At 45.5% G+C, this 26332-nt stretch overlaps 1 protein-coding gene across 6 annotated transcripts in view; it reads right to left on the bottom strand.

Annotated features, from left to right (window-relative positions):
• Positions 1 to 11110: 11110 nt before the first annotated feature.
• Dido1 (death inducer-obliterator 1) overlaps positions 11111 to 26332 on the bottom strand; it is a 54182-nt gene continuing 38960 nt past the window's right edge. For 4 of the 6 annotated variants that reach the window (XM_029536959.1, XM_029536961.1, XM_029536960.1 and 1 more), the window contains 6 exons: positions 25765 to 25897; positions 24877 to 25399; positions 24143 to 24296; positions 23590 to 23679; positions 22732 to 22927; positions 11119 to 15727 (listed from right to left, as the gene is read on the bottom strand). In XM_029536959.1, the coding sequence (XP_029392819.1) occupies positions 12483 to 15727; positions 22732 to 22927; positions 23590 to 23679; positions 24143 to 24296; positions 24877 to 25399; positions 25765 to 25897 (4341 nt within the window). In that variant the 3' untranslated portion in view covers positions 11119 to 12482. Of the gene's footprint in view, positions 15728 to 21638; positions 22928 to 23589; positions 23680 to 24142; positions 24297 to 24876; positions 25400 to 25764; positions 25898 to 26332 lie in introns of those variants that run through there. The other 2 variants (XM_021194872.2, XM_021194873.2) reach the window with 2 other exon arrangements.

A 26332-nucleotide genomic window follows, 5' to 3' on the forward strand; every position in this document is an offset into this window, starting at 1 on the left:
ACGTGGGTAGGCATTTACCATATCAAATGTAATCCTGTCAGGTGTTCTCAAAACCCACTCAATGATCTCACTTAGATTTCCTAGCAACCCTTAAAAATAGTTACTGCGAATCTACCCAAAAATCATATAAACTGACTATTCAAAAAAAAAAAAAAGTGCAATTCTTCTTTTGATGCAGCCACGCATACTTTTCTGTATCTTTCTGAGCCTTGCCTTTTCTCCTAACTAGCCTGCTGAAGCCTGTGTTAAACACCTTGGTTTTCTTCAACTTTTTTTTTTCCCAGTATATCCCAACTTCAGTTTCCCCTCCCTCCACTCTTCCCAGTTCTGACCCCCACCTCCCCTCTCACCCAGATCCACTCTTCTGTCCCCCTCATAGGCCCCAGGGATACCCACTGGACAGGGCACAGTTTAACCAGGCCCAGACCCCGTACCAAGGCTGATCAAGGCCACCCAGTAGGAAGAAAAGAGTCCCAAGTCCTCCTTACTCCCACTGTTAGGAATCCCACAAAAACTCGAAGCTAACAGCCTTGTGCAGAGGACCTAGTGCAGACCCATGCAAGTCCTATGATTGCTCCTCCGGCATGTGAGCGAGCCCCAGTGAGCCTTGCTTGGTTGATTTTCTGGGCCGTATTCTCCTGGTGTCCTCAACCCCTCTGACTCCTACACTTCTCACTCTCCATCTTCTACAGGGTCGTCATTGTCATTGCCCCCCACCTCAGCTCCAAGGGAAGGGACCAAATTTGGGCTCTGCCTTCACTTGATGTTTGACTGTGGGTCTCTGCATCTGCTCCCATCAGCTGATGGCAGAAGCCTCTATGGCGGCTACTGAGCTACACACCTATCTACTGAGACTATAACAGTATCATTAGCAATCATTTTATTGATTTTTTTTTCTGTCATCAGTCCCTGGCCATCCAGGCAGTGGTGGGCATGGGCGCCTCTTGTGCTATGACCCTCAGTTTAAGACCAGTCATTTGGTTGGCTACTCTCACAAGCTCTGTGCCTCCATTTTCCCAACACGTCTTGTGGGTGGAATAGATTGTAGGTCTAACCTGATATAAGAGAAAGTAGGGAATAGCTTTGAAAGCTTTGCTAACTGCTGGCCTGTACTCTTCAGGTACAGAATTTAGCATTACAAAAGCAACAGACCAAACCTCAACATTTCCCCTTTTTGTCTAAATAAAAGGCTCTTTCTCTTATAATAATAAATAACATGTCCTAGGAACAATTATGAAATTATTACAAAAGTAAAAGTCTTACATTCAAAAAGTCCAATCTGTTTGTATTTGGCAACTCAGAAGAAAACAGTTTATTATCTATCTTATCCTGTTGAGTTTAGAGTTCTGTATCTAAATCAGTTTCTGTCCTAACTTGTGTTACCATCCTAAAATTACCTTTGTAGACCCAGAATATCCTTTTAAATCCTAAACAAATTAAGCTTATAGCAAGACTATGACTATCTAGTCTTCAGCCCCATCAGAGGCCCGAGAAGGAATAAATATTACCTGAGTATGCAGGAAGCACAAGTATGCAGCTTCCAAAACTATAGAATTGACGGAGACATCTGACAACCTGGACAGCCCTGAATATTCTCTAAAACGTTGGAGCATCTGTCTTCAGCCTTCTGACCCAGGATATCTGACAGACCTCATGTGAAGCAGGAATTATGAAGGGCTTACCCTGTGTTGGCAGAGCTTAACAGTCAACTATCCTGTGTCTGTTTGTCCTTTTTGGAAAGTATTGTGTCTGCAGATAAAGTTAGGGCTTTCCCCCACCCCTACCCCCCTCCCCAGTGGCTAGCTTGCCACAGTTGAAGACACTTCATATGAAGGGTTGTTGATGCTCATCTTCTTCCAAGTTGAATGGGGCTGCTGCCAGGATCTGACATGTCTCAATGTCAAGAAGTCTTAAATTAATAGAAAACATCTTTAAATGCCATATTTTGTGAGTCTCTTGAGTTTTTGAAGACCATCTATCTGTTCATAGCATATCTGAACAAGCAAATGTTGCCTGTCTCCAGCTATCTATTATCTGTACAACCCAGGATGGATGTCTCGATGTCTCAGTGATAATACAGATCAGTACCAGACAAAACCTTGAGTAACCTGCTTTACTAATTCTCCTAAACAGTTTGTAATAGCAGCTATTGAAAGGATTAGGATTAGGGCTGGAGAGATGGCTCAGCGGTTAAGAGCACTGACTGTTTATCCAGAGGTCCCGAGGTCAATTTCCAGCAACCACATGGTGGCTCACAACCGTTTTGGTTTTTTTTTGTTTGTTTGTTTTTGGGTTTTTTTTTTTTTTTGGTTTTATTTATTTATTTATTTATTTATTTATTTATTTGGTCTTTCAAGACAGGGTTTCTCTGTATAGCCCTGAACTCACTTTGTAGACCAGGCTGGCCTCGAACTCAGAAATCCACCTGCCTCTGCCTCGCAAGTGCTGGGATTAAAGGCGTGCGCCACCACGCCTGGCTTTCACAACCATCTGTAATGGAATCTGATGCCTTCTTCTGGTGTGTCTGAAGACAGCAACAGTGTACTCATATACATAAATTTTTTTTTTTTAAGGACTGGGATCAAACCTTGTACTTTTAAATGAATTATATAGGTATAATGCCTACCTAAGAGTAACAAAATTAATCTTAAATTTTGTCTCAACATACAAAGATTTCTACTAATGAAAACCTTAAACCTGTATCAATATATAAAAATCTGTACCAATATAACAAAATATAACCTTATTTTTGTATCAATATACAAAATTTTGTATCAATGGAAGATTATGGCTATAAAATGCTTTTGTTTTTAATAGATTCAATAATCTACCTCTATTTGTCCAATTTTTATAATATTTCAATATCTCCCCTTTTTCTTTTCAACCCCCTTTCCCTTACCTCGGAAAGAAAGATAGAAGTCCCCGAGTCTAAGCTCCCTATTTTGTTTCCTCCCTATCCAAAACTATAATTATTTGCAGTCATCCCTAAAGTGACAACATATCTATAATTCATAAAATGACCAAAACTGACCACCCTAACTTAAGGGACTGGGATGACAGTCTTCTTATAATTACTTCCTGTTGTTTTGGGGCAAAAACATTCCTTTCTGGGGGTCCAAGAAAATAAGAAAAATGGTTAGTCTTAAGAAAGCTAGCTGTAGCGTTTGTTGTCCGGTTTCTGTGTGCCGAGAAAGTGCAGGCTTAAATGAAGTTCTGACTGGGACAGTCTGAAAGGTTGGATCAAGTAGCTAGCTGTTTTGAAAATGTCTTGGAAGTAAGTCAGTCTTTAGAGGAAAGAGCTTCAGTGCAGTTGAGGCAGGATCAAGCAGGAACAACCAGTCTCACTCAGCCTCTCAGCATCCCCGAGGGTGAATCCTGTCAGGGCTGCCCTTTTGGTCTTCCATTCTGCAACATACAAATCTTACATGCAATACCTCATTCTGTAAAGACATTTGGATGGCATGTGCGGCGTGTACAGATCAAATAAGGACGCTTTCCTGCTCTCTGAGCAGGTGAAAGACAACACTTTCTGTAAAAGTTAATTTGTTGTATATCAGATTGTAATGCCAAATTTTTATCTATACCATTTAAAAGAATGATATGAAAAGACTTGAGGATTTTGTAGACAACAAAATCTATTTGCTGTACAAAGACATTTTGGGTTTTTTTTTTTTTTGGTTTGTTTGTTTGTTTTTATGTCTCAGCCAGTTTCAGCTATTCTCAAATAGCAGGATCAGCATATACATTACTTGTTGAATTTGCCAATCTTCCTCTTTTTTTTTTTTTTTTTTGTTTTGTTTTGTTTTGTTGGTTTTTCAAGACAGGGTTTCTCTATATAGCTCTGGCTGTCCTGGAACTCACTTTGTAGACTATCCCGGCCTGCGGTTTGTGGGGTCGAGGGGGACCTAGCCTAAAAGTGAGAAATGGACGGGAAAGAAGAGGGAAGCCCTGCAAAGTTGTCAAGGCTTCGTTTATTGGTTTATTGCTGGCTTGAACGTTTGGTTATAAACACTGTGAGGGGGAATGGGAAGGGGTTGAGAAATGATCACAAGATACAGAGCAAAGGACGAATAGGAGGATGCTGACTACAGACTTGAAACTTCTTGTGATTTTCTCAGAGTCCTGGCGTCACTGCTCCGGAATGCCGGGCAGCTAATCTCAGAGTCCCAGGTGTCAGCTTAGGACAGAAGTCAGATGATTTCCATGAGTAGCCTTGGGAGGAGGGAGATAGAGCAGTCTTGGCAGGGAGGGTGTCGAGCAGCCCTGGGAAGGAGGGGGCAACTCGGCTCTCAACAAAGGACTATATGGCTCCCAGATGGGGGTTGTAAAAGGCCTGGTTTTTCTCAGCCTGGTCCCCAACAGTAGACCAGGCTGGCCTCGAACTCAGAAATCCACCTGCCTCTGCCTCCCGAGTGCTGGGATTAAAGGCATATGTCACCACACCCAGCTCCTCTTTTTTGTTTATGGCCAAGATCTTCAGGGGAGTCTTCCATGGTCAAATCTTATTTTCAATAATTTAGATGGAACATATAGCTTTTCTTTTCCTGTCAGAACAAATGTCGAATCTCCTCCCCAACATAACATATCCTCTTTCTTCCGTTTTGGAATTAGGACTTCTGGAGGCTGACCTACCTCAGCAGTCCTTTCTGAAATCCAGTGTACCTTAACAGTTGTGCAATTTGTCTCATTGACTTTTAAAAAATTTAAAGCAGAGCATATTTTAAACCATCTTTGGGAGATATCATATCCCTCTCCTGTTCTATAGCATTTCTTTCAATGTTCTGTTAGGTCTTTCTATAATGGCTTGACCTGTAGGACTGTATGCTGTCTCCACAATAGGCTTCATGCCATGATATCCATAAAACTGTTGTATCTTAGTGGACATATGTCTGAGCATCATAAGATTTTTTAAAGATTTATTTATTTATTTTATGTATGTGAGTACATTGTCATCTCTTCAGACACACCAGAAGAGGGCACCAGATCTCATTACAGATGGTTGTGAACCACCATGTGGTTGCTGGGAATTGAACTCAGGACCTGTGGAAGAGCAGTCAGTGCTCTTAACCACTGAGCTATCTCTCCAGCCCAAGCATCATCAGTTTTAATATGTAAAGGTATCTCCAAGCTAGCCATCATCCCTAATAAATGTGCAACTTCAGAACCTTCCCCTCAAAACTCAAGGTAAAAGTCCACCGGAACTCTGAACATGTATCAGCTGTATGATGTATCAACACTTGTACATGTCTCAATCTCCAACCTCTATAAAAATGAAACACACAGTCCATTGTGTGGTATTGCATTAAGTTAGCATCAGTAAACAGAATCTGGATTCGTAATTGAATGTATTGCATCTCGATGGGCTGCCGTTCTAATTTCTCAAACTCCTGTGCAACCTTCCTGTCTGGAATTACATTTTTTGATGTTATTGTAAGTTCCAGATTGGATTCTTTTGAAGGTTTTCTACTTTGATTCAAAGATTCTTTTAACCTCTGTTTTATGATCGCTATAATCTAGTATCTAATTTCTCAGTCTCGTCTTTTTCCAAGTCTGTCTTATTCTGATTTCTCTCAGAGATGACATACATCCCCTCCATCCCAAATATAAAAAAACATTTTTCTTTTTAATTTTGAAATTTCTCCCTAAGGGCTCTATTTTCTATATTTAAATTAAATATTTCTCTATTGTTTTTAATATTTAGTTTATCTTCACTGATATTGTTCATTAAATCCAACACCTTATCAGTTTAGACTCTTGGGACCTTTCAGTATGTACCTTGTTCTGTGTTAACCCCCACCCCAGCTGTTGAGCTCGCTTAGGGCTTCTTGCTCAGCCTTTTGCCAGGCCTGGTCAGGCCTCTCCAACTTTCCTGCTTCTGCTCAGCTTTAGGCCTTCATCCCCCAGCATCTGCCAGTAGTCTCTGGCCCATGTGCCCTGCCATGCTTGGTTAGGCCAGCACCTCTCACTAGACAGTGGGCTGGGGACTCAGTGAACCCAGAGAGCTGACTTTCCAGAACAGCATACAGCTCTTGGAAGAACCACAGCTTCTGTTTCTGTCAGAAGCCCAAGAAAAGCAAGGCCTTCCCAGGTGCTGTAGTCCAGCTCATCTCAAGCAGCGGTAACTTGAAAGCCTCAGTTTTGAGGAGGGTTGTGCCTCTCTGCTGGGTAACTTGTCTCATATAGTTTGGTTTTATGCCCCATACCGGACACCAAAACGTAGTTTAACCAGTTTATGCTTATCCCTGACTAGCTTGCAAATAAATAAAATTCAAAATATGGTTATTTTATTTGGCTTTGACAATTACTGGGGGGTAACCCTAATCTACTCTAACTGCTGGCCTTGCTCCCTATAATACCCCAGATACTTGCTGTTTCTCCCAGCCACATGCTCACAGTCCATCTCCACTTCCTCCTTCCCCCTCTCCTTTCACCTTCTCCTCTCTTCTCTCTCCCTAACCAAGTCACTCCAAACCCACCTACCTCTCATCCCTCCAATAATTTGTTATAGCCAATTTTATTTAACCAATAGTTTAAATTAAAAAAAAAAACAACAAAGTTTACATAACAAAAGCTTATACACATCAAAGTTTACTTGTAGGCCTAGAGTAGGCCTAAACCTTCCCTTCAGGTACAAAATCTAACATTATAATACATAACAACAAAACAAACCTCAACACACAGGCATCAAGATCAACAATTAATAAATGGGACCTCACGAAACTGAAAGGCTTCTTTTTGTAAGGCAAAGGACACCATCAATAGGACAAAATAACAGCCTACGGAATAGTAAAGAAGGCTGGGTGTGGTGGCACACGCTTTTAATCCCCACACTTGTGAGGCAGAGGCTGGTGGTATCTCTGTGAGTTCGAGGCCAGCCTGGTCTACAGAGTGAGTTCCAGGACAACCAGGGTTATTACACAGAGAAACCTTGTCTGGGGTGGAAGTGGTGGTGGGGGACAGAATGATGGAAAACTTTTCATCAACTTCACATCCAATACAGGGCTGATATCCAGAATATATAAAGAACTCAAGAAACTAGACATTAAGCAAGAAAACAAATAATCCAGTTTTAAAAATGGTGTATAGATCTAAACAAAATTCTCAGTAGAGGAAACTTACGTGGCTGAGAAACACTTGAAGAAATGTTCAACATCCTTATCCATCAGGGAAATGCAAATTAAAATGACTTTAAAACACCTTCAGAGGTGCAGTGTGATAGCTCCACTGGTACCAAACACAACAACCCATTTGATTCCCAGTACCCACACATGGGGGAAGAGAACCAGTTCTCTCAAGTTGACCTCTGACCCTTCATAGACATACTGTGGCACATACATATCTGCAACACAATGTTCATCAGTGTGTTAAGGGAGTAGATAAATAAATGCAATAAGACATTTAAAAGGAATATACAACTAGTCCTGAAATCCTTTTTAGCATTGAAGCCATCATGAGGTCCCTGAAATTCTGGAACTCCTTACATCGCTGTGAAGAGCAGTGGAGAGGTGTGCTTCCTGACTGGACAATCAGGCTTCTCTCTGCACTGGAGAATAGGCAGTGCTTGCAGGGTACCCATGTTGCATTACTCCTAATTCTGTAGCTCCTATGGAGGTTTGGTTGTATGCTGAACTAGCTTAGCTCCTCTGCTTGTGTGTATGTACCTGTGTGAGGGTGTGTGTACACATGCTTACACATACATGTGTAGAGGAGTTGGAACTCCAGTCTGTTGTTTCCATCCACTACGAGATGGGCCCTCTTTTAAGTCTGGGTTTTTGAGGAGTAAGTCATGTTATAGCATTGCCACCAAGATCCAGAGCCAACCCAGATCCCCAGGTTGTTCCCTGTGCTGTCTCTCACCTGTGTCCCAGCCTAGCCACCTTGATCTTCCTTCTGTTCTCCAAGTATCGCCTTTATGTAGCCACTCCATAATCGACTCAGGAGGGCCCTGGCTTACAAACATGGGCAGTGCCCCCCAGAACCTACCTGCTTTCCCCAGTCCTCCAGCTTATACGGCACTGGAAAACTACCTGTTCTGGTCCTGGCCTGAGTAGGGCCACAAATCTTTTCAATAGCTCAGTCCCAGCTCCCCAGAGACCATTTTCTTTCCTGGGTGCAATTATATCCCCTCAAACAAAGCTGGCTCTGACTGTTGCTGAGTGGGTGGTGACTCTATAAGTCATTTGAAAAGTGCTAGATTTCCAAAGGGGACGGGTGTTCTGCTTGTCACCTAGTATATCTTTGTGGTCCAGTTGTACTGTGGTCGTTGACAAACAACACTGGTGTGCACCATGGAATAACACACTGCTCAGTTTTCCCGTCTTTGTAGACTCTGATTTGTTCAGAGACAAAGAACCCAGGCAGCCAGGTTGACAGATGGCCACAAGTCTCCTGAGGGTAGAGGGGCAGCAAGCATGCCCGTGAGGCCTCATGTCTTTGGCCAGCTTTATACTACAATGGCACCAGGCCTGTAGGGCAGTATTCCCCAAGGCCAAAGAGCAGAGAAGTAAGAAGCCTGAGCAGTAAGGCATGAAGTACATCAACAGGTCCAGACCCTCTGCTGCACCAGGCTTCTATGGAGCCACACAGCGAGCGCCCTTTGCTCAAGTCTTTGTTCCCTGGAGTTCCATTTTGGTAAGTGATCATGTCCCTGAAACCAGCATGGCAAAGCAAGAAGGCACAGGCACACCATTCCAGCGCTGACCAGGATGTCACGGCAGCCTGGGGCTTTCGTGCACACTTCCTCCTGTACTTCCCATTGGTTTTCTACACCAGCACCTGGAAGTTTACAAACCTGCAAGTCCTGAGCTGTCTTTCTACCTCAGGCTCCCAAGTGCTAGGGTTGTAGATACACCACCCCACCCCTCACCCCCCACCCTCCCCACCCCACAACCCCCCCTCAACATACCGCACCACACCTGGTGAGCTTTTACTGTGTTAACTTTTCCTGGGAAGATGTGAACATGTCTGTTCACCTCAGATAAGGCTCTAGTGATAGAAAAAAGAAACAATTCTACCAAAGTGGAGTTTGGTGATCCAATGAGTCGGTTAGGCCTTCCTACAGAACACAGGTGACTCCAAAATAAGCTAAATTAAAAAAAAGCAAAAAACAAAAAACCATACCTTTAAAAAAAAAAAAAAGCAGAAACCTTGTAAACAATACTGTTTTTGAGACAGGGTCTCACTATGCAACCCTGGCTCTAAACTCAGAGATCTGTCTACCTACAAAGTGCGTGCTACCAAGCCCTGCTGTAAACATGGTATGATTTGAGGAATTACCCAATAAACCTACAATACTCTACACAATCTCAATTCTATTAATTAAATAAAAGGTAAAGTGTTATAGTTGGGTCTGAAATGTTTCCCACAGGCTTAAAATTTTGAATATAGTAGGTTCTGCTCTGGGAGCTAATGAAACCTTTAAGACAGGGGACCTAGCTGGTTGACATAGGCCACCAAGTTAGGGAAGGGTGGCTTTGAGGGGTTCAGCCAAACTGTACTCCAGGTCCTGAGCAATGGCAATGCTTTTTTTTTTTTTTTTAATGTATCCCTTTTTTAAAAAGATGCAATATATATACTCTATCATTATGTACATCTGCATGCCGGAAGAGGGCATCAGATCCATTTATAGATGGTATCGAGCTACCATGTGATTGCTGGGAATTGAACTTAGGACCTCTGGAAGAGTAGCCTTAACTGCTGAGCCCTCTCTCCAGCCCCAGGAATGCTTCTTGGTTCACTAAGATGTGAAAAGGACATGCCACAAGCTCCCACTGTCGATGACTGCTATTCCAGTCTCCACAATGCACTAATAAGAGAATAAGTCTTTCCTCTCTCCCTTGTTTCTATCAGATATTGTTACAGCAATGAGGAAGGCAAATATGTAAGCGTTACTGAGTCTGCTGGGTGTAAAATTAGCTGAACATCTCCCTCCACACCCACACCTGTGTGCTGCTGTAGGAAGCAGGTTTGAGATCCAGTACCTGCCAGCTGCCTTCCCCCTGGTTGTTGCCCTTGGTATGACTGTAGACATACCCAGTCGTCACTGCTTTCACTGGGACACAGACACCATTGCTTGCTTGTTACTGAACTTGGTAATGTATGTCCTAGCTGGTGTTGCCAGGGTCTAGCATGAGGTGGAGGGCACTACCATACCCTGGGGCCCCTAGAAACTCTTTTCACTTCCCCTTACTCTCCTTCTCAGGTGTGCCAGAGCTGTAAGCTTTGTCCACCAAACCCTGCAATAGGTTTCACAGAGCCTGGGAATAAATACAGGTGATATAACCAGCTAAGGCACACATGTAGAGTCAAGTTAAGATGAGGACTAGAGAGCTGGGTGTGGTGGCGCTCGCCTTTAATCCCAGCACTCGGGAGGCAGAGGCAGGTGGATTCCTGAGTTCAAGGCCAGCCTGGTNTNCAAAGTGAGTTCCAGGACAGTCAGGGCTACACAGAGAAACCCTGTCTCAAAAAAAAACAAAACAAAACAAAAAAAAGATGAGAACTAGAGGAATGGTGCCAGTCTATGATCCCAGAACTCAGGAGGCTGAAGTAGGATTGCTGTCAATTTGAGGCTAGTGAGACTGTCTTAAAACAGAAAGTGGATATAGCTGTCAGGGGCTTCTTTGGTGAGTTGCCCCAGCAAACACTTCAGCTGGGTGCTTGTCAGGATCATCCTGCCAAATTCTTACGTACCTATGTGGGGATGTAGCAGCTGGATTTAGGTCCAAGTCTTACCAGTAGGTGGCAGTCAAGGGCAGGCCCACATGTACTTGATTGAGCTGAGCCAACTCCACTAGAATGTTGGCTCTACAGTTCAGCCCCCTTTAAAAAGCCAACAGTGAAAGGCTGGATTCTATCCATTGCACTTATGCATTTCTGACCTACTACCAAGGCGCATGCTGCCTCCAGTGACACCTCCAGGCTGCCTGTAACCCCATGGACCTGCAGTCAGGGTTCTCTAGAACACCAGCCAGCACATTACTCTGTGGGCGGTAATACCGTAGCACAGCAGGCAGCATCCAACACACAAGTAGGGTTGCCAGTTGGGAGTGGGAAGCCTTTGCCTGTACCTGTGATAACTAGGGGGTCAAGGCTGAGAGAAGAGAGAGACAAGAACTCTGTAGATATTTATTCTACTTCAAGTAACAAAACCTATGAAGTCCTGTGTTTCAATGGACAGTGATATAACACTCTGCAATACAAAATACAATGTACAGAAATTTCTACAAAGTAAACCTAAAGAAACACACTTGATTTTTATGCTTGTGCATTTAAGTTAGAAAATTTTACTTTACACTTTTTTAAAAAAAACAAAAACCTTCACATATTATTAGATGTTGAAACTGACTTTCATGTAATTTAACCTACTATTTGGTTTACAATAGCAAATATCCCAAATTGCTATTTTCCCATGTCTTTTCAACTTAAACATCTGTGCTGTAAAGTGAAAAAATCTGTAGTGATGTGCAGTGAAATAAGACTCCGAAGAACAAACAAAGCTAATTCTCTATCTGAAAAAGTAAGTTTATGAAAATATAAAAGGAACTATCAAACATATTTGCACAGTCAGATACATTAGCCGGCCTTCTCACAGCATCTTTAGAGGCAACCTGGGCGACACAGCAGATATCCTTTCACAAAGCAGGCTGCTTCACCACCATCCTCTTCGTTTCCAGATTTGATACAAACATTGCCCCATCCCACTGAGAAGCTTCCAAACCCATCGCCTATCTTGAGTCTGTGAATCTGCAGAGCCACTCAGAGGGCAGCAATGGGCAATGCTTGACTCCTGTCTCTTCCCTCTTAAATGCTCTGAACTGAATCTTTCTTTAGGCTGATAAATTTGAACATTTAAAAATAAATTGTTATTTAAAATGTAACAATTTCCACTAGGACAGGCTATTTCTAATTATGCTCTGAAAAAACTTGTAAGGTGCTGCACTGCTGGGAGCTGGGCGGGCCTCAGAAGGCAGTTCTTCCACAGCTGCAATTGCGCACAGCACCCAGCTCACCTGACAAGAACGCTTTCCGACTAGGACAACACTGAGAAAGAGCCCCTGGATAGACGGAAGCAGAGATGGCTACACAGGGAAAGCTAGCTCTAAGGTCCACTGAAATCCCCTTTAAACTTACACCAGTCAAGTTATTGGAAAAAACTTTATAATCTGAAAAAAAGCAATATGCTTTTGTAGACATTTTCCCATTTCTCTAATTTTAAATGGAAATATTTTAAAAAATCAGAATTGTAAAGTTGGGAAAATTTGTAGCAAACCATTATACACAAAATTACAGTAATTCCTGAAGTCCAGAATATTATATCCTGTATATAAGTTCATAACTATTTCAAAAGCTCTATTTGCTCAACACATTTTATGCACTTGGCTTTTAAAGGGGTCTTTGCCAGGCTGAGCCTATATACACAATAGCTGACACAGGTCTTTGTCCACACCAGCAGGTCGTGTCACCAGCCCTGAGTGCAATGGCCTCTAGGCCTGGGCTGCAGCAGGGCCCCCCTCGGAGGTCCTGGCCTCAGGCTTCAGGTCCCGAGGGCTCTCTCTGCTCTTGCTGCGGTCCTTCCGGTCCCGACCTCGGTCCCGGTCCCTGTCTCGGGCTCTCTCACGGTCCCTGTCTCGGTCTCTGCTGCGGGACCTGTCTCGGTCTCGCCGCCTTTCACGGTCCCGGTCGCGATTGCGGCTTCTCTCGCGGCTCCGGTCCCACTCCTTAGCCCTGTCGTTGTCTCGCTCCCTGTCCCTGTTGGAGCTCCTATCCCTGCCTTTATCCCACTCCCGATGCCGGTCCCAGTCCCGGCTCCTCTCCCAGTCTCTTTCTCGACTCCAGTTTCTGCCCCTCTCTCGCTCTCGCCTCCTATCCTCAAATGCCCGGCCCTGCCGGCTTTCCAACCCTTGGGCTTCAGGCTCGTCCAGAGGCTTTTCTTTAGGTCCTGCTTCAAATCGCTCCCTCTGTCTCCCTTCAAAAGCTGGGCTCCTATATTCATGGCCTTTGCCTTCTCGGAACTCTGATGTGGCCCACTGCCCGTCGGCCTCATGGCCCTGTCCAGGCCCAGCACTGGAAGGCAGAGCAGTGGCAGGGCCGGCCTCATCCCATCGGTCCTTCCTATGCTGAGGAGGATGGCTTGGTAGCTCCAACAGTGGCCGAGGGGGAGGCTTCACAGGCTGTGAAGATGGCCCTTGAAAGTGAAATCGAGGAGGCTGCTCACTTTTTTCAGGAAAGGGTGCAGGGCCCCTTGGTCCTCCATACGGCAGGGGTGCCGATGCCCTCTGGCCCGCAAACCTTGGTGGTGAGTTCACTCTCTGTTCTTCGAACTGCTGGGGCTGAACGCCCCGGGGGCCTGGCATGAAACCAGGGGCTTGGCCCCTGGCCCCTTCAAACTGGCCAGGGTGAGTGCCCCGGGAATTTTCAAACTGACCAGGATGGGGCCCACGTGGGCCCACGAAATGACCAGGAGGTGGTCCCCTTTGGCCTCCAAACTGAGAGGGTGGAGGTCCTCCACGGGGTCCTTTCATTTGAGTTAGCAGTGGCCGTCTCTGGCCTCCAAACTGAAAGGGTGCCCTGTTGCCCATGAACTGGGTCTGATCTGGCCCTTCGCACTGAGCAGGGGCACCTGTCATCTCGTTGTACGGAGTGTCCTGGAATTCCCTTTTCTCCCCATGAGGATCCTTGCGGTCTTCAAATTGGGCTGGTGCTCCTCCTCGGGGCCCACCAAGATAAGAAGGTGAGAGTCCCCTGTTGTCCCCATAGGGAGGTGGCCCATGTTGCCCAGAGAATAAGGAAGGGATTGGTGGCTTCTGCGCCCCAAATCTGGCAGGTGGAGGGCCTCTTGAGCCATCACTGTTAGGAACAATGTTCTCTTCTGAAAAAGGAGGGACTGGCCCCCTAGGTCCTGGGAAACTGGGACCATGATGACCCGACATCCCAAAAGTGCGTGGTGCAGGTTCACGCTGGCCAGGAAACTGAGGCTGAGGGCCCCCTACCCTCTGCCCAGGTTGGGGGAATGAAGTAGTACTCTCACCAGGCCTAGGCAGTGGCTCTCTGCTGTCCTCCATATCAGCTACTGGGCTGCCACTCTTCCCAGCAGACTGAGCACCCCTGGGGTCCTCATATTGGGATGAGCCAAGAGATGTTTCCTGAGACATAAATGTGGGCCCTGAGAAAGGCTCCCTGCTTCCAGAACTAAAATTCTGGGACTCAGGTTGCAAAGGGAAGCTGGGTGGAAAGGTGGTGCTAGGGGGTGTGGGCAGCAGCACTCTACGGGGTGGTGCTGGCCTGGCTGCAGCATCCCCAGCTGTAGGAAGGTGGCTGGTGTCCAGGGGTAATGAGACTGGGTTACCAGGGTGCTCACATTTTTGGATGTCATGTTCAGGTCTCAACACAGCGTTTTCACCTGGAGCCCAGGGAACAGCCATTGACTCCTTGGCTTCTGCAGCCAGCCCAGGCCCCTGGACTTCTGCAGTCCCAGGAGGAGTCTCCCTGGCAGGTAGGGTGCCTTGTGGGCCAGGTGTGCTTCCTGTGGGTGCCCTAGGAAGGGATTCATTCTCCGTGTTTTCTGCAGCGAGCCGCCTGGCCTGCCTTGGGTCCCTACTTTGTCTTGAGTCTAAGCTGAGGTTAGTGTTCAGGGCTCCCTGACTTGGGTCTGGGGCTTGCTGTTCTTGAGAGAACAGCTCTGTCTTGCCCAAAGACGACTTGGGAGGTGGTGACATCAATGCATCTGACACAGAGAAGTGTGCCATGGACACACCCACAGCAGCCCTCTGCTGCCGGAGAGCTTCTTCTTGCTCCTCCAGCTGCCTCTTTTGCTCCTCAATCTGTTTATTTAGCTCTTCTAACATTTTCTGCTGCTCTACCAGAGAGGCATTGGAGGCATCAGTGGTGAAGTCGCCAGGCCTGTCTGTGGAGCCAACTTTCACACACATTCGATTGGGCAAGTCATCAATGGTCACTTTGGCTTCTTCTAAGATGGTCTCATCTTCTGGGTCATAGGCCACCTCCTCCCTCTCAGCTGTCTCAGAAACACTTTGCACATCATGAGGCCTCCCTGGCTCAGCAAGCAGCGTATGAAACGCTCGCTCAGGGTTGTACTCTTCTTCAGGGTCATAGGGCCTGTCATCTTCCTCCTCCTCCTCCAGAGCCTTGTCCTTTGAGAACTGACCAAACTGTTGAACAATTGGATCCAACAAAGGAGTTGCTGACATGGTGTCCTCCCCCTTGGCCTTGGAATCCTGATGTGGAGATAGAGTAGACCCAACAGATTCTTTACCAGATGGCTCAAATGATTTCTTTTTCCCAAAGAGAGTCTGCAGGATGTGTTCCAGGGGTGAGGCTGTTTTTGAAGTGGTAGCAGTAACAGGGGAAGCTGTGGTAGTGATCGCTGCTGATGTGCTGGGCGCTGTGACAGTGCTGGTGGACCCTGACTTGAGGGATGACAGTATTTTCAATACTGGGGGTTCAGGAAGAGGAGGAGGGGGTGGAGGAGAGCCAGGGGGTGTGGTGCTGCTGGCAGCTGTGTCTACAGAGTGCACATTGTACTTGGGAGGCTTCTTCTCGGATGGCAAAGCTGCAGTTACTTTGGGATAGACTGAAGTTTCTAGTTCTTCCTGTTGGAGTCGAGTCCGCTTCTCATCTGTCTTGTCTAACTCACCAGCACTTGAAGGACGTTTCACTTTCTGACATATTACTAACCCAAGTATTATATTTGGACGTGGTGATTCAAGACCTGGAAAACAAAACATTTATACAAACTTTAGAATTGCATTGAGCCTTGCTCCCACCCTTTTCCATGGCTTTCTGTGGGGGAATTTCAATAGGCAGAAAAAAGAAATTCTGCAGTAAAATAAAATGCCATGTTTGAAAACCTGTGTGCAGGAGGCTGAGAGACTCCAGTTCTTGAATGTGCCAGCACACACACCCAGTCCCACCTCTAGTAGTCTAAAAGGGGCCTGTGATGATAGATCAGTGCCTGATCAGAAACCAGAAAATAAGAACTCAAGTGAGCAATTGCACCCCACATCAGAATTTATACTATATATATACTATGTCTTTCCAGTTACTGAAATGAGAAAGCTACAGAAGAGGTGAGAGAGACAAACAGCCACTGGTTACTGGAACATTTGACTGGCAGGGCCAACAATGTTTTAAGTCTTAGCCCTACTCTCTCATTTGCCCCTTCTGCATGCCAGAAAACAGCAACCCCCTTTTAGCTTTAACATGTTAAATTTAACTTAACACATTAAATATACTAAGTTAGTAAATATTTAGTTAGGGACCAATTAAACTGAAGCTACAATAACACACAAGCAGTACAGTGAATTAATGACTGGTGTCAAAATTATCTTAATGAGAAAACAAAGCTCAGTTTAAAACAAAATTCATTGGCCATTCCTGTATCAAGTAGCTGCTGCTGAGCTGTGAATGGTGGACACAAGCGCTATCCCAGCAGCAGCAGTGCGGTGAACTCGGGGCATAGCAGGATTACAAAGCAACCTCCTACCACCTACTGCTTAAGTCTTTGTAAACAAGGCATCTGATAATGGTGGTAATGGCCACATTTCAGGGAGGAAGTGCTAGGGAGATTCAGGGCACATCGCTTTTAAAAGTAAGCACTACTCTAAAACAGTGTGGCAAGCCAACTCAGGAATGCCAGCTTCCCACTGCAGTATGTAGAACAAAAAAGGGAAAGTCCAGGTTACAAAAGTTGTAACTTGGGGGTGGGGGGTGGGGTGGGAAATAACATAGTGTCAAGGGTACAAATATAAAGTGAGACAAGCTATCAATCTGTTCATATTACTCAATATACTTTTATTAAAAATATTCATATTATAATTTTTAAGCACTTAAAATCATCAAAGATTTTGTGTTCAAGTTACTGTAAACAATTGCTTTTAGACATACTATGTAGTTAGTTCTAAGAGTGCTACAATTCCTAAATCCCAGTAAAGCTTAGCACACAACTGGGAAGAGACCCCATACCAAGCCCTCCTCCCTCTTTCCAGTGCTAGCCTCTTCCTGGAGGGACAAAAACTCATAGGGCTGTAATTGTCTGGTGTGTATCAGAGAAAGAGCTGGAATGCAGACCAATCTCACTGAACATCATATCTAAATTTTTCTCCACTCAGAATGTGTAGAAGGCTATCTATCAAGTTTTCTAAGGAGAAATTATGGGGATTTTAAACTTAAAATCAGCAGCTGCTATTTGCTCCCTAGGAACTTTATGGCTTGTTAAGATCTATAGTCTAGGGTAATTGCTAATCCTTATTTATAGCCTCTCTGGGCAAGTCTGTAGAAAATGGCCAGAGCTGGCAAGTTTGAGTTATGAAAATTTGTTGGAACATTTGTGCCTCAAATGTTCTACTGGATGGCTCTTAAGCCAGCCTTTCTAGAATCTGACACTAGGAGGTTGGCTGGGGGTGTGGGAGTGGCAGGCTGTGAGGAGGGACACAGTGCTAAGGGTTGTGGGGGTCTTAGGACTGACCAGTAGTCCTCCACAGAGGAGCCATATTACCTCATTCCAGAAAAGGCTTTCAGACCACCTAAGTAAAGGTGATGAGCCCTCCACTGTATCACTCCAGTTCTAGTATAGACTGCAACCAAAAAGTCAAAATGAGGTCTAAGGTACTCATTGTTTAAAAAAAATAAAAGAAAAAGAACACCTGTGTCCCAGCACCGAAGGATGCTCCAACTGGTAGCTGTTTATTTTATGCTGGTTTTGAATGAGCCACAGCAGGCTGCCTAGAATGGCATCTCACCAGCAGATGTTTCTACATCACATGGGCATCATGTGCATACCGCAGGGCTCCACAGGCCAGTCCACGTTCTTTAAATTTCTGACTACCCTCCCCAGAATGCACAGCCCTATTCTGAAACAATTTATTAACAACACAGGGAATGGTGGCTTGTCTGCATTATCCACTCAGGAGTGTGAGAGCAGGAGGATCTTCATGAGTTCAAGGCCAGCTATACGGTGACTTCCAGGACAGCCCAGACCAAAACCAAACAAGAAAAAACACACCAACCCAAATTCTGTAAGTTAGCACCCTGGGAACTGCATAATCTTGTCAACAATCCAATTTAATTATTCATCTTGGGCCTTGAAAGTATCTTCGATGAGGAGGGCATGTCCCATTGTTAATGACTCTGCTCCATTGTGTAAGCAAAGTGTGACACATGGGAAAAGCCAATGAAGGTCAAAGGGTACAACTCCCCATTTCTACCCCACACCTGGAGGAGGGGCAATGGAGGTCCAGGTTTCTTGGGGTCCACTTTCCAGGCTTGCTGCATTTTGCCAACCATCAGGTTAAGAGTTCAGCTCCCTGGAATATGGGGTGTATGGCTTGAGAAGAAATGGACACTCCAGCTGCAGTACAGATATGAGGTTCACAAGAGTCAGCCACTACACAGGGTGGCGGCTACTTGCTAACCACCCTCTTTGGGGTTCTTATGAGGCTGTCAATTCACACGAGGCAAAACAAGCATGGGAGACTGACAAACCAGATGTAAGTATAATGTGCTGTCCTACTTGATACATGGCTTAGTGCCGTTTCTGTATATGAGAGCAGATGTGTGGCCTTTGGACTCAGGGGTATCAGACAGGAAAGAGAAACCAGACAAGGGTGCAACTGAAAAGTTGTGCCAGTTAATCTTTCAAGGCCTGGATCCAGTCATGTTAGCAAAAGTCTGTAAAATGTGGAAGACCCCTGCTTGTACAGTGGGAGGTGGTGCTGTGACTTGTGTGCACGCTAGCATTCCTGTTTATTAACAGAATCATTCCAAAGCTGACGACTCCTGCTGGCCTCATACCTGTCAAATTGACCTTTATCCCCAAATCTAACAGTATGTTTAACATGTTCAAAGTGAAAATCCTTTAATGGTCTGAATCCGTCAAAATGAAATGTTCACACCTGCTGCATCAGAAACTGTGGAATTTTTAATTATGACTTGGACACACTTGGCAAATGAGGGAACTGTTTACTTCCCCACCCACTTAGCACACACACACTCGCGCACATGCCCTTCCTGCACTGATGCTCTAAGATGAGGGTAAAGCCACTGCACCCAGTGCATAGTGACAAGGGTGCTGCTGTCCATCTTCTTTCAGGTGCCCAAGAACAAAGGACACCATGGAGCAAGCCAGTCTGCATGCCCCTGGCAGACACTGGGAGCCACTGTACTACCAGAAGAGAGTTATGCTGGCTTACAAGGAGCTGAGGCAGACCTAGGGCATGTGGCCCTAGCTACCACATGGTTCCAAGTCAAACAAACAATGACCAGTTTCCATGACATATTTTTATTGATTTAGATCATCAAAGTAGTACATTCCATTCAACACCATATTTGACTTTGGTTACAGTTTCTGTGCAAAGCTTTGATACATACACAAGAAAACTGGAGTGCTTACCTGCTAATATTTCAAAACATAAAACTTTCCAGCTAATGGAACTGTTTAAAGTAAACACAAAGACCCTGGAGTTGACACTCCCCGAGGAATGCTTTCTATGGATAGAGGCATGCCCTCCCCCTCAGAGCACCTGAGGGTGGTTTGGGGAGGAGACTGGCTACATTCTGAGTGGACTGAGGGGTGCAACAAGCACCAGTATCAGAACCAAGTGCCTTGTTTCTTCTCTAACCGGGTAGTGTACCTCAATGACTTTCAAGTGGGCACATGGACTTTAGACTCAGTGCTGTCAGGGGAAGTATTCCCTGTAACTAGTCTCGCTACCTTGACTAAGGCCACAGTTACCTAAGTTGTTGGTGGCTTTAAGACAGCATCTAAATTACTGTGGAGAGGATGGACAGCTGGGTCGAGGGACCTAGGTGTCCTAGCTGTCCTTTGAAATATCCATACTAGATAATAAACATCAGTGTCCGGCAGAATAAGAACAGACAGCATTTTTGTGGAAAATCATTATAATAAAATCGTAAGGGCATGAGTGTCAATAAGAAACCCAGCAGCGCAGCTCAGGATACATTAGTTGGGTCTGTGAACCACAAACTCTAGAGCAAGAACCAATTGCTGCCAGGGGATATCCTTGAGGTGTGGTCACAGTAATTTTGAGGTCTTGTCTTCCTTCAAGTAAGAAAAATAGAACTCTAGAGGCCAATGTCAGAAACTACTTGACCCTGAGTTCAGATGGAAGACCATCAGTGGTCCCGTACATAAACCAGTGGGTCACTTTCCTGCAAGGCCCTCCCTACTCCCATCATGATCTTTGGTAAGTAGCCTGCATGGGGCTATTCTACCAAGTTGCACCAGGATATCCTAGCACCTGCTGTGATTGCAGCTTAAGGCTAGAACTTCACCACTCACAGCCTAAAGGCAGAGCCTTGTACAATCAGAGAAGGGCTTTGAGTATGCAGACCCAAGCCCCAGTAATTTCCTAGGTATATGCGTTGACTCCCAGCTTTGTGGGTAGCTGGTACTCGTTGGGGCCACAGGTTGGCTGAGGGGACAGAGCTACCATCTGTAGATGGCTTAAGGTGTCCAGGGCTTCTGTTAAAATTAGATGCTTTGAGGACAGGTAAAACCAAGCCAGGAAAAAGGCTCCAGCCCATCCTTGTACACATACAGTACACACAAGCATAATCTCAACATCTCTCTTTCCTCTCCCCTCCCCACTCTCTCTCACTCACACTCTCTCTCTCTCTCCTCTCTCCTCTCTCTCTCTCTCTCTCTCTCTCTCTCTCTCTCTCTCTCTCTCTCTCTCTCTCTCCTATACCTAGAAAGTGCCAAGTCAAGCCATCAGTACATAACGCAGGTCCAGCTACCAGCCTGGCCTAGGCCAAGTCTGTTTGCACTGACAGTATGCAAATACCACACACATGTAATTGTGGCAACAGTATGGTTAAAAACTGTCTATCAGTCCTAACGTCTAATTATGAAATGTTTCATTACTTTTCTAAAGCCCTAGTTTTTGAGTGCACCCTTCAGTATCATGGCCTCAGCAAGTGTGTCCTCTACTTGGACAGCCACTGAACGTGAGTCTTTGTGGTCAGTGCCTACCACTTAGTGGAGTATTATATGCCAAGCCCCAATTCCTGTCAATTGAAGCACAGTGGGATCTTGCCCTGTCTCAGCTGGTTATCCCACCACCCTGCACCCCGATGACTGTGCAGTGACAGTGGTGCTATTCCTCTGGTGGTCTTCTTCCTGGCCCTGGGAACCTCCTCCAAGTACTATTTGGTTAAGGGTTCCTCCCATGCACCCCTAATGCCCATGTACTCTGTAGGCTCAACACTCCAAACAGTCTGTCCTTGTTTGGCAATTCTGAGATGATGCTGAGGCAGAGAGAATATGAAGGAGAAGTACTGTTTTTGTTTATAAACAAACAGGAGGCAAGGGATCTAACTCACGATTCTGAGATAAAAGGTGGCTTTTCCTCCAGTAAGGTGCCCAGGGACAATACTTGTCCTCACTTATAGGCACCACACGAGGACATAAACTCCTACCCGCCAGCTGAGACACTTCACACAGGTGCCAAAGGTCAGCTTCTGGATCTTCACTTCCAGGAGAACTGGATACCTCTTTGACCTTGGTCATGAATAGGCTGGCCAGAGCTCTTCACGTGGCTGTCATCAAGCACTTCCAGGGCACCTTCTGCCACCCAGATAGTGGCTGCTTTTTTACTTTTTTTTAAATCCCCAATACGGCTTCACAGAACATACTAATACACTTTGCTTTTGAAATGTGCTGGGCACAAAAATCATCTAGTGCATCATACCACTAACATTTAACTTAGCATTATGGCACAAACCAACACTTAATGTACACACACTGTGTAACTGCAGGCAAAGGTAAACCCAGGCCATGAACTAGGAGCAGTCTGTAGTTGGTAGAGGGCTGTGATTGGGGCACTGGGCTTGGGGCTTCAGCATCCTAGCCAATTTAGGTGTAGGTGGTGCAAGTGGTGTGGGGTACCAGCCGTGGGGTACTCAGAAGCTACTTCTATGACAGCATGTTCAAGAATATTTAGCACATGTCAAACCCCATTGGCTAGTAAGACTAATCCTCTGGGGACATGACAGAAATGACCATTTCAGGCACCTAGTGCCAAGGGTCTAATGGAGGCCACAAGAACAACTCGACGGTGCTTAGCAGGACCACACACGTCAGACCAAGCCCTCTGTGTCATCTGGACCCCATCTTGTGTCTTTGTACATAATGGGTTAAACAATAATTCCAAGGAAAGAGCAAATCTAAGTAGTATCCAAAAGATGAAAAGAACTTACAATATGTGCAGTGACTGAAAAGCAGTCATTTTAGGATGCTTTTCTATGGCACTGTTAATGGACTCCTTAGGAATCAAGTCCCATGGAGAAGTCCCTTGGAATGAAAGAGGTCAACTCACTTTGAGAAGAGTGGCAACAATAATAACCTTCTTTCTGAAGTAGAAGGCACCCCTGGATCCAGGTAGGCCCTGTCTTTCTAAGTCTGGTTCTTGGTCCTGACATTTGAACAGCTCTCTGGTTTGAAGCAGCAAAAAATTTGGTTTTAAAGCAGGGAGTCAATTTTCATACGAACTGAGATACTTTTAGAGCTATGTGCCTAAAATTTCAGAGAACGGATTCTCTATCCATACATGGTTCCACTGGTCATCCTAACCTAGTTCCTGGGATTCTGGGTCAGGAGGCCAAGGTTCCTGTGACAATCTGGGAGGACTTTGTCAGTGAAGAGGACTGTGTGGGGACTGGGTGGACCTAATCACCTCCCAGAAACTGGGTGCTTACCTGGGCCCTCAAAGGGCAAGAGTTTGGATGGCACAGGGTCCTTAGCACTCAGTGGAATCAGGTACAGGTCCTTGACATGCCTGTTGTTATTAGCTACAACCCCAAAGCGGCCACGGCTGCTAAAATAGGAGTAGAGAGAGATGTAGGCAACCTCCTCCTCCTCGGTGGCAGGGTGGAAACGGATCAGACAGAGCTCCTGTAAGGGAAACAGAGGACAAGGGAGCATGCTCAATCCTCCTGTAGATGCAGACCTTAAGGTACACTGTCTAGTGATTCTGACCTGACTGTCACAGTCCTATTGCCTAATCTTTAACACAAATCAAGGGTAAGGAACATAGGTTTCAGTCAGACTGCTAGGCTAAAACCACCACTACTCCCAGGACTTCCAGTGAGTAGTTATAATAGTTGTCAGTGTGGGCGCATCTGACACCAAGCAAGCTTTCTCTATCCTGTGATGATAGACCGCCACAGACAGGACACACCATCAGCAAGTGGTATCTCCACATTAGAAAGTCATTATATATGGCTTACCTTCTCAGTCTGGTACAAATTATAGACAATTTCCAAAAGAACCCTCACATACATTACCTGCAGCTGACCTAAGGGATTTTTAGGAACCCAGAGCCTATGTGTGAGCTAAGACTTTGTGCCTAAACTAGAATGCCTCCAAGTTGATTTCTTTTCCCTTTCCCTTAGTCATGATTGAGGAAACACAAACCCTGTGTACTTACTAAAATCTGAATGCACGCATACCACGATGATAAAATAGACACTAGACTCAAGTACACTCCACACCTCCATGGGCTTATAAATTATACAAGTGTGCGTAAACACCACCTCCCACTGCTGCAGCGATACCTTGGACACCGATGATTTGAGTTTGCCAACGTAATCCCACACAGTCTTTGGAGCAATCCTTCCACCGATGTGGATAGTATCTGGCAAGTCCTACATAAGAAGAATATGCAGTGAACACCTGAGCTGCAGCCTTCAGAGACTGACACAAAAATTCTTAAACACCAGACTGCACAATGAAACCATAACTGTAAAGAAAAGTGCCACCTAATGCCAGTGTGGGAGGCTAACCACATGCCTTCCAAGAATTTTGTGTTCAGAAGATGAGGCAGGGAACTGGGATGCCTAACTTCTGGTTCACATTTCTGTCTCTGGACATACCGCAAAACAGGGCAGCATGAATACACACACACACACACACACACACACACACACACACACACACACAAAAGAGAGGGAGGGAGGAAGAGAGAGAGAGAGAGAGAGAGAGAGAGAGAATGAGAGAGGGAGAGAGAGAGAGACAAAGAGGGAGAGAGGAGGGATGTGTGTGGAGGGAGGCAGGGAAGAGAGGAAGGGAAGGAGGGAGGGGGAGAAAGGGGTGGTTCTTGGTTCTAACCTCACTGAGATAATCCAAACACCCAGAGACAGGATATGCCTTAGTGACAAATTTTGCTACACTCTGCATATTAATAAATCCTTTCCAAATCGTGTTGAGTCGAGACAAAAAGAGGGTTGTGTCTCCTTCTGGTGGGGATCGTGATTCTGAAATGCTGTAAAAACCAAACAATAAAAAATATATTAATTTCCTTTTATACAATGGATATTTCAAACTATGATGACTTCATACTTGGGAGCAAAAGAGAACCCTAAGGTGTGTAGCTTCCACTTACCAAGCAACTATTTAAGTCATAATGACTTTGACATTTGGTCAAGAAAATAACTTGAACAAGCAACAAGCTGGAATAGCCATTAAGTTAAAAATTTTGTACAGAAGACCTGAATTGTGCTGGGCATGGTGGCGCACGCCTTTAATCCCAGCACTTGGGAGGCAGAGGCAAGCGGATTTCTGAGTTCAAGGCCAGCCTGGTCTACAGAGTGAGTTACAGGATAGCCAGGGCTATACAGAGAATACAGAGAAACCCTGTTTCAGAAAAACAAACAAACAAACAAAACCCAAAACCCAAAGAGACCTGAGTTGCACCTAAATATTAACTAGGCAGCCAAGAAATTGGGCATTTTTAGGACAGTCAAGATTTATCAGGTTTCTGATAAGTCTAACCACCAGCTTCCCTGGTCAGTCTAAAGGTATAGTTTGAGGTTTGCTCAGACTCCATCCTTTTAAAAACATACCTTGGTGATGGTGGCACTGTCAGGTATCTCGGGTCAGGAGAGGAGGATGGCTTAGCCAGTATGGACTTGGGCACCACTGCAGAAGTCAACGCAGGCTTTATCATGTCCAGTTTGGCTTCTGAAGCCTGGGAGTTGTCCAGTTGGGCTGCCATGGAGGCTGTGACTGTGCATGACCCACTCAGGGCAGTTCTGGGGTCTCGACCAGACACTGTGACTGTGGTCACCACCCCACTCCCACCAGAGGCAGAAGAGGGAGAAAGGCCACCCAGAGAAGAGGGCTCAGGATGGCTGTCTCCTGAAGACTCAGGGAAACACTTTCTCTCCTGGTTCAGACTAGACACACTCTCTGGGTCTGGCTCAGAGGCATTTTCAGGCAGCGTGTCTGGAATCCCTTCATCAGCAGTGTTAGGAACTGCATCAGGTGGAGAGCTGTCATGCCTGGGCTTAAAGTCTTCTTTCTTAGAAGAAGCTGAAAGCTTTTGCTTCTTAGGAGCTGGTTCATCCTCCGATGATGGAACCTGACCTGAAGAATGTGAGGGGAGGAGAACATGCTCAAGAGCTCAGCTCAACTGGAATGAAAGGGAATGTCAATCAAAAGCATCACAACCGAGGCAAGGATACACAGTACAGAAACTACTGTTTAAACTTGCCTGGAATACAGAAGAGCAATTTATTTTTTCCCAAGACAGGGTTTCTCTGTGTAGCCCTGGCTGTCCTGGAATTTACTCTGTAGACCAGGGTGGCCTCAAACTCAGAAATCCACCTGCCTCTGCGTCCCAAGTGCTGGGATTAAAGGCATGTGGCACCACTGCCTGGCTAGAAGAGCAATTTTAAACAAAACCAACTTTTGTCTTTTTTCCATAGTTTCAGCCCCTAAATTATGCTCACCTGTACAGATTTTACAGTTTAAATCAAACAGATGGGCCCGGTGCTGACTCGTCGTGTCCTTCAGCATGCTGCTGAAGACATCGAGGAGAGGTGCTGTGCTCTTCTCTGGGGCAGCTCGCACGCACTCTTGTTCCTACAAGTGAAATGCAAGTAGGTCTTGCCTTTGTTGTTTTTTTGAGACTGTACAGCAATGTAGTAGAGGATGACCCTGAAACTCCTGGTCCTCCTTCTATCTAGAGCAGTGGTTCTCAACTTTCCTGATGCAGAGACCCTTAATATAGCTCCCCATGTTGTGGTGACCCCAACCATAGAATTATTTTGGTTGCTACTTCGTAACTGTAATTTTGAAACGTATGATCTGTAATGTAAGTATCTGATATGGGACTCCTGGGAAAGGGTTGTTTGACCCCAAAGAGGTCTCAACCCACAGGTTGAGAACCACTGATCTACAAAGTGCCAACATGCTTGGTTCAAGTAGATAATTCCTTTTCCAAATTCAATCCATCTCTAAGTTAATACCACAAACAATGAAGAACCAATGGAGTGTCAGGCATGGTGGTGGCACAGT

This window comes from Mus pahari, chromosome 3, assembly GCF_900095145.1.
Source record: "Mus pahari chromosome 3, PAHARI_EIJ_v1.1, whole genome shotgun sequence".
Taxonomy (NCBI): Eukaryota; Metazoa; Chordata; class Mammalia; order Rodentia; family Muridae; genus Mus; species Mus pahari.